Below are 8,984 nucleotides of genomic sequence, written 5' to 3'. Positions count from 1 at the left end.
TGGAATCACTGTCAAGTCCTCTAGAAAATGGAGCCAGGTGAAAGAAAGGGGAAGAATATCCCCCATTCAGTACTGCAAGACTGACAGGGTGGTGTTACGTCATTCTAGGTTGAGGTACGTTTTAGAAGTCACTTTTACTTGCAACTCAAGTGGGAAATGGTTGCAGTGTTGAGAGAGGCAGGGGGCCACGTGAGACCCATGCTCCCACACCACGTCACCTGCAGCACCTTAGATTCCCAACTACATGTTTTCCATCCTCTATCCCTGCTGTAGTACTTGGTTTTGTGAATAATTTTCTCATGGGACTTTGGCTCAATTTGGTCCGTTTTCTGTTCTTTCTTCCCCTCCCCCAATGTTTAGCATCTCTCTACACAATTGTTTCCCTTACATTGTCATGTCTTCATGACCTTTCTTCTCTAGACTGTTTCTGAAGAGCTCTGCTTTAATCAGCTGCCTGGTAAAGCCTTGGGTTTTCCTTGAATTTGACTTGGGTGTAAATCTTAACAATGACTCTTGGAGGTAGCAGCTGCCTCTGTACCTTGTACAAGATGAATTCATCCCACCTGCACAACATTAATTCTAACAATAATCACAGTTCTGAGACTTGTTTAACAGTTGTACAACTCCACAACAGGAGTTGAATGTTGAGACCACTCAGCATCAGTTTGAACAAGAATGACCCAGAAATCAAAAGCTTCACAGATGTAACAAGACTGAAAAAATATCCCCCCAGTTTTTCTAATGAAAATTCTGCTGGAGCCAGCCTCACAAGATAGAAACTCTGAGATTCTGCTTCTTTGCAGCTTCCCTACAGAAAGGACTGCTTGCCATCAGCACGCAGCAGCATTCCTGCATTAGCTAAGCATGGAGCATGATGATGTACTTGTATGATGTAACTGCACGTGACAATCATCTGAATACACAGTGTCCCAGCAAGGGAGCTAACAAGCTGTCAGATGCAAATTGACATGTGTGTCACATTTACAACTGAAGAGCATCATTTTTTGGATAAGGAAATGTTTGGTGAAATACTTCCAAAGCTTGGGGTAAGAATTTCTATCAGTATTCAGAGGAGCTGAGAGTCTGCATTTCCTTGACTTCTGATTCTGCTTTGGTGCCATTCCAGCACATTTTGCCATCAGTTTGATAGAAGCAGCACGAAAGTGATGCCTCTTCCCAGAGGGACCATCATTTGTAATTTAGATAGGAAAACTGCCAAATCAGATTCCTTGTGAAACAACCTTTTCTGAGCAGCTCTATGAACTGGGCAGTTTCGCCAGTCCCTCGCCAGGACAGCTAATCGGATGGGTACAAAGGCCACTGCAAAGTCCATTTTACAAGTCTTAAGAAGATACAAAATGTACATTCTGAGAAATACAGAAGTAACAAACAAGGAGAGAGTAAGGACAATTACTTTTAAAGTTTAAACTTAAGAAAATCTGATTCAGTTTAAATCTGCATTAAAACCCCAAGAAGACTTCAACACCAGCATTCCATTACGTAAACGGGGGGTGTTCCAACAGGTTTGGCAAACCAAATCAAGCAAGCAAACAAGCAAAAAGAATACAACCCCAACAACAGTCCTTTAAAGAAATGTCACCTTTTAAAGTGTTGGATTCAAATGGATTTAAATTAACCATGTCTCCATGTTCACAATAATGAAACCACAACTTCTCGAGGAGCTCAACAAGATCTGAAAACCAACATCATGAAAGGACCATGGACAAACAGGGAAATCTAGATGCTAAAGCTCAATTACAAATGTAACTGGTCAAAACTCTGACCTAGGGAAAAAAACCAGAACTGGTAATCCCAAAACTCCTTAGAATGTCTTAATAAAGCCAGAAACCAGTGTTCAGAAGTTGTAGACACTGGTGTTTGTAAAGAAGCCAATTTTACCATGTGTCACTGGATCTAACAAAAGATGGAGGGAGCTGGGTAATTGGAAAGACAGTGGACAAACCAGGCAGCCCTGTTCAATAAATGGGGGAAGGAGATGAATCTCGTCTAGTCCACAGGCTTAAAAAAAAGAAGGCTTGAACAGAAGGATACATACAACTGATGGACAGACTGAAATAGCAGAGAACCAGTTGCTATGATTTAGGGAAGGAGCTTCTGGAAATGCAGCTGAACTAGGTAACCAACAAAGCACCCGGTCCCTGTGTAGCAGGCTGTGTGCTAATGCCCGCAGGAGCCATGAGGTAATTGCTGTCTGCTTGCTTAATAAATTCAATTGTCTAGTTCATTCGGTTCCTTACAGACTATTTTTCTGTTTCCCTGGAAAACTGTGTAGGCTGATGGAAACAAGATACCTCAGCAGATGATTTTGGAGGTGTGTCTGACACAAGAAAAAACTCATGTTCCTTTTAGAGAGAACCAGGGGCTGGTTGAGCAGCAACACAATCGCAGGTGTCGGGAGCAAGGCCTTGCGTGGAGTCAGCAGGATTTCAGCCACTCACAAAACACAAAACTCTGGTAACGGGACATGCTGGCAAGAAATCAACACTTGGAAAGTGAAAGGCTCACGACTTCAAGTTCACAATACAGGAAGATTTGTACAGACTTGGAATTTAAGCAGAGAAGAGGGAAGTGGGCTCTGGTTAAACGTACATACAAATAAATGACTGAGTACGGAAAGGTGAAAATATGTTCATTTGTTCTGAAGGGAAGCAGAGAGGGCCACAAACAAGAGAATTGTATATAGGTACAACTGTTTGTGCACTGTCTACCTTACTTCTTTAAAGGAAAGCAAGCAGCTCTATGTACACACAGGAGTCCCAAGCAGAGAGAGAGTCAGGGGTTCTCCACTCATTCTTTTCAGTCTCTTGCTCCTGGGGAAGGCACAAAGGAGAGCATTGGCAACACATTACCATGAGCACAACAGAAACCCTGTGATTCAGAGACCCATATCGACTGGGGAGGGGGTTCTGAAGCTGTTCAACAACTGATAAGCAGTGCCAGGATGTGAGGTGGGAGATGGCAGGCAGAGCTGAACACACACATCATACCTATCCCGGGGTGCTGCTGGCACGGGGAGGGACCCACCTCTGGGTGTTGCAGCCTCCTCAGACCTTAGTCAGGTTGACAGATGGATGGAGTTAGAGGTGATCGCTCAAGCTCTTCATGCTTCTCTCTCCAGTGGTGAAGGGAGTCTGCACAATGTCTCACTGACACTTCTTGAGAGCTTCCAGGAAAACAGAACACCAAAACATTAGTGTCTGGAATGGAGAAATACTTTTCGTGTCAGTACTGAGTGCACTGCAACTCAGTTTTAGTACATTACCCTAAAAGCCTGGTGTAACAGGTAGTGCCAGCAAGGAAGGCAGAAGCTGAGAATCAGAAACAACTGATTTTTCCCAGTTTTGAGTAAATAAATCTCTAGTCTAGATTCTGATATATTTACATACCTGTATATGTTACTTGTGTGTACCTCAGTCAACAACAAGGACTCATGTCCCTCTGGAGCTCTAGCTCCATTAGATACTTGCATAGATACTCCTATCCTGCAATGGTTAGGTGGCCCCTCTGTATTTCAATGTGATTCAAAGGTGGGCTTAGACTAAACACTTCCACAAATGCCATATACAAAGAGAGAGATAACCTGTGCCTGCTGTGGCTGTCCATGTGACCCCGTGGGCATTCCTTGTGTCACAGGTCAGTCTGCTCACAGCTACACAGGCAGAGGAGTTCAGCACTTTGTAACTCAAAGGCTGCATTTTAGAACCAACTCCTCCAAAATGGGGATGCATCAAAAAACCAAAAATCAGCTCATTTTGGTCATCTTCCAAGGTCACTAAATTCACTTCAATGAAAAGTATCAAACTCATGACAATTTAAAAGCAAGAGAACTATCTACTGTGTTGGATGGCTGACCAGTGCCCACGTGCCCACACCCACAAAGCCCTTCCTTTCCTGCTACTCCTTCCAGGCAAAGATTTCACGTGCCCTGCACGCTGAGCTGCACCTCACTTGTACCCTTCTGGGCCAGGACATGTGCATTCCTCATCTGATGTGTCTCTCCCAGGAGACTTCACACCTTTCCCTTCCTGCCAAGGTCCATCCTGTGCAACCGACCTCCCACTCCGCACAGACCAGGGGATGGCAACGAGTGAGTTGGTTCTTTCCAGAAGAAACTCAGGACTTACAAAGCAGCTGCTAATTAGCCAGACCTCAATTTTGCAAATTTATTTAGGAAAAAAAAAAAAACTTTAACATGAGCAAATGAGAATACTTCAGTGTTACAACAGAGTATATAAATGTCTAGCAATAGTCAAATAATTTGATCTTTAAATACAAAATAACCACATGAACACCTAATATACAGGTTTCATCTGAATACATATTTATTAGATAAATATTAGGTTGTCACATCATCTAACTACATACAGTTTTGCAAGACTAAAAATCACAATTATTTCTTCTGACCAGTTTAAAGTATGAAATGATTGCATTGTACTGTACATACCATGTACAAACAAAGACAATGGCCATTTTTGCGTGTTGCTTCGGATTGTACTTTTTCTCTTTTGGATTCTCCTCTGATCTCCTCTAATATCAAAAATTGTACAAAGGATCAATTTGGTTTCCGTATTTCATCTTTTTTTTTAATTCCTTTTTATTTTTAATCCCCGTTTTTTTTTTTCTTCATTATTTCTGTAGCACCCTAAAAATACACAGGTGATTGACTAGTACACGTAGGCTAAATATTACATGGAGATAAAACAAAACGAAGGATCAGAGTATATTACAGAAGTGAGAGTGAAACAGATGCCGAGACTCCACGAACGCTTAACAAACAGGATTCATTTCCCACATATGATGGAGCTTCAAGCTTGTTTTTTTTTGTGTGTGTGTGTGTTTTTGTTTTGCTTTTGTCTTCTCCTGCGAAATAAAACCCAATGCACATTCCAAGGAAAATGAATGCATTTCTGTTCAACATGTCTCTATTTGTCATTTACATATGTACAGCTGTCCCTTGAGCCTCCGCTGCAGACACCGGTGCGGATCTGTCAGTCCTAGAATGATCATGTCTTGGCAGCAGAACTGTAGATCTCTGTGGGTTCTTTCCCAGATGAACTTCCAGAGGGAAACAGTTAAAAAAGGTAAACAAACAAACAAACAAACAAAAAGAAGAATAAAAAATACTACTGGAATTTCATATCATAATTAAGCTTTAAAAGAAATGCCTGTGATTACCCTATTTGCTAGGTTTGGGGGTTTTCTCTCTACACTTTTAATATGGCAGTGAACAGATAAAAAAATAACTACACTTTCTTTTAGAAGCTTTTTCACACTGACTCCACTATACAGTACCTGATCTTAGGTAAGTTTGAGTTGCAAAACTGTCTCAAATGTCCACCATTTGGGTGATGGGTAAAAATCGTGTTTTCTCTCTCAAGTTCTGCTCAGAAACACAAATGTTTCCATAAGCTGAAAAATGTCCACTTTAGTTCTCCGTTACTGTACAAAGCAGATGCAAACACTGCTCCAAACATATTGCTAAGACCTGGGGGGGTGGGGTGGGAGGGTTCCCTTTATGCTTTCCAACAGGTACTTTGAAATTATACATTTTAAATACTACCAGTTAGCAAAAGGTCAATCCTTAACACACCTGGTTCAAAGTATTTCAACGTGTTTAAGAGGAAAACCTCTTCAGGTGACTGATTTGCTGCTCAGGCATCAGTGGAGGGTGGAACACTCAATAGAATCAATTAAACCAATCTGAGCAACCGGTTCCGACTAACAGTGAGGAATCTTTATTCCCAAACCTATGGCTTAAGAAACTTCTCCCTCCAAACAACACCCCCCCCAACTGTAAGAGCATAAAAGTCCATTTATCATTAGCCACCCCTGCGAAGGGCTCTGATACCTATTATAAACATTGCAGCAAAAATACAGGGGGCAACTAGGACAGAAAAATGGCTGCATGACACGTCTGTAGCTGAAGGGTCTCTCCTGGGAACTGTGTGAGGGCAGCACCATGACCACGTCACCGTGTACCACAGCGCGGCACTGGCAACGTTCTGCAGAGAGCCTCTACAGAGTGTCAAGCCTACTAAGAAAAAAAGACACTTCCAAGCAGAATAAAATAGACTCAACTGTTCCCCCCTCAGCCCCCAAGATCCCTGTCACAGTTGCCCCGGTTTTGGAGGCCAGAGCCCCAGACGTGGCACCTCCACGGTCGCCGCCTGCATTCATGTGCCTTTCCCTGCCCACACCACTGTCCCTCGGGGTCCTGCTCACTTGGGCCAACCAACTACATCTCTGCCGTCACCAGCCCACCATCACCCACAGGTAACAAACACCAGTCAGTCAGTTGGGGGTTTTCTTTGCCCCGGGTAATCACTTGGGGTTATTATGCTTCCAGGACAGAGCTGGGCCCTGATGTATCAGTTCATTCAATCACTCATAAGCAGGGGTATGGAATTTGGGATAATTTATCAAAAGCAAATGGGGGAGGAAAAAAAAATAAACCCAACAAACTCCCTTATTCTGTTAAAGAACCCTCAATTTTCTTGTTTAAAAAAAGGACCTATATTTGTTTGTTTTCTTCAGACAAGGTATTTAAAAACACCAGCAAAAGTATAACCAGATCATGAAAATGTTGAGTATTATCAAAGACGATACTAAAATATTCACAGAGATATTTACAATAGCAGTTCTTAAAATAATTGATTTTGCATAATGAACAGCGCCTTTCTTAAAAAAACTCGAAACAGGAAAAATATAAGTGTGGGACCATCTCTACAGAATATGTTTGACAGATTCCATACTCCTACCGGAAAATAAAACAACTAAACCGTCATTTCCTTTACTATCTACAGCGAGGTGCTGCCGACTCGCACGCGTTAGCTCATGATGCACGTACAGCAGTGGCGGGAAACAGGAACAAAAAAGAGCAAGAGGACCCAGAAACAGCAGAGAATTTACAACCAGGACTTTGGCGAGGAAAGCAAATCCAGTGGTAAGCACAGAGCATGCCATTTACAGCACTGCCAATTGAACACAGCGGGTGGGGGAGCTACTCAAACCAACAGCAACAAACTCAAGTTGGCCTGGCACTTCAGTTTAAAAAGTGTCGTGGCGAGCTGACAAAGGGTGCCTGATGGGATCTGGGGTGAGGAAAAAGGAGCAGGGTCAAGTTCGCTTTAGTAACAAAAAGAAACGGAACCAATAACTGTACAGTGGGCAAAAGCTGAAATGTTGCACCACGAGGGCAAAGTTGGCACACATGCACTTCTTACACAGCTACTGTACATCATTTATAGGAGAGGGAAAGAGAGAGAGAGAGACGAAGAGCACAGAAATGGGCACAGAAGCAATAGGAAGCTCATGCAGGAGCAGCAACCACACGAGAAGCACAGGTCACAGGGGCAAGACAGTGATTGTGGCAGCAGGGTCTCTCGAGGGCAGTAGCAATCTACTGACAAGTTACTTATTCTCCCCATGCCCGGTCCTTCAGGAGAAAGAGCTCATCCCGGCAGCCAAAGCTTAAAGAAAGAAACTGAAGGAGGAGAAAAGGAAAAGGCTGAATTATCCGTAACAGTCAGGGAAACGGAACGCAAAGCAAACCAAAACTGAAGCTGTGAGATGTCTGTCCAACGTCAACGCCCCGCCTCAAGCCAATTCTGACACAGAATGATGAGGGCAGTGATGTGACTCTCCCTCCATCCTGCAACCGCCTCCCTGGCTGCCTTCCATCCAGCTCGTCCCGCCACGTGCTGTGCAGGACAGCGACACACACAAGGCTCAGGGCACCCGAGGCTGTAGGTAACAGCCAGGAACGGTCTGGTTTGCATCCCCCCTCCCTCTCTTTGCCAATCTGCATGGCAAGCACGTCTCCTGCGGGATGGGAACGCAGCCACACACGGTGCTGACTGGAAACCAAAAGCACAAAACAACATCCCCTAAACATTGAAAACTCCTTTTTTTGGGGAGAAAAAATAAAGAAAAAGGTTTTTCCTGGGTGTTTCCAATCTGTGTGTTTGGTCAGAGGAATGCTCTGCTCTGCTGTGCAGAGGTAGGTGACACTCCTGCACTTGCAGCAATCCTGGAGACACTCAGGACTCCACTGCTGCGGCACTGCAGCTCCCTCGGGCAGGCCTGCAGCTCTTCCCTTCCCTACCTTCGCCATTTGACTGGGGGATTTGTGCTTTTTTGCTTTCTTTTTGAGCTTTGTACGTGTGTTTGTTTCTCTATTTTGTGTGTGGCCAGGACAAGAGCTCCAACGCACCGCTGTGGCTGGAGTGGGGGGCGCAGAGGGGAGCAGGGGGCAGAGGGAGATACAGTTTCAAACAATGGAAGAACACGCGTTGGAAGGACACTCTGAGACGGGTCAGTTAAAGACAGTTCCATTTTGTTGCCTTTTCTTCCCTTGCCAAGATTCATTTTTGCCAAGATACTTCACACTATGGTTATCACAGAACTCTCTCTCTAGAGGATGAACAACAAATGGGGTTTCCAACAGCTGCACAACTGTCTGCACTTCTGTCACGTGTAGCGTGGCAGACTGGGAGATCACTGCAGTTCCTCAGTTCTTGTGGGTTGTGGTTTTTTCCTCCCGTCACTTTCGCAGTCTTTGACGCTGACAATAGCAGTTCTGAGATGAAGAAAGCAGGGAGTGCACCATTGGATCAAGTTGTGAGGTTGGTTTTATTTTTTCTTCTCTCGTGGAAAAGGAGTGTTAAGATTCCTCGCTGTGCAGCCACACACGTGTGAACAAGTGAAAGGGGTGGGAGAATACATATGGTTTCAGTTGTTCTCAAAGAGAGACAGAAGGTCGTCATTGCTATTGCTTGGCAAATCAGGAGGATCCAGGTACGAAAGAAGCTCATCTGGATTTGTGAGTTCTGGAAGCAGCTATAAAATACAAAGATAAAACAAAAATTACAGGTAACAGAAACACAATTACGGGGAAAAAAAAAGGGATTAAACACCACACATTCCTGGAAACTGGCTTTCGTGTGTATGTATCCAAACAGAGC

The 8,984-nt window shown here is 43.9% G+C and overlaps 1 protein-coding gene across 6 annotated transcripts in view; it reads right to left on the bottom strand.

The window, feature by feature from the left end:
- Positions 1 to 4,242: 4,242 nt before the first annotated feature.
- The window catches only part of ZMIZ1 (zinc finger MIZ-type containing 1), a 337,359-nt gene continuing 332,617 nt past the window's right edge, over positions 4,243 to 8,984 (bottom strand). For 4 of the 6 annotated variants that reach the window (XM_062001159.1, XM_062001160.1, XM_062001157.1 and 1 more), the window contains one exon: positions 4,244 to 8,859. In XM_062001159.1, the coding sequence (XP_061857143.1) occupies positions 8,752 to 8,859 (108 nt within the window). In that variant the 3' untranslated portion in view covers positions 4,244 to 8,751. Of the gene's footprint in view, positions 8,860 to 8,984 lie in introns of all 6 variants that reach the window. The other 2 variants (XM_062001163.1, XM_062001162.1) reach the window with 1 other exon arrangement.

This window comes from Colius striatus, chromosome 8 (assembly GCF_028858725.1).
Source record: "Colius striatus isolate bColStr4 chromosome 8, bColStr4.1.hap1, whole genome shotgun sequence".
Lineage (NCBI taxonomy): Eukaryota > Metazoa > Chordata > Aves > Coliiformes > Coliidae > Colius > Colius striatus.
The sequence above is the reverse complement of the archived record's forward strand: the minus strand, read 5'-3'. Positions and strand labels throughout refer to the sequence as shown.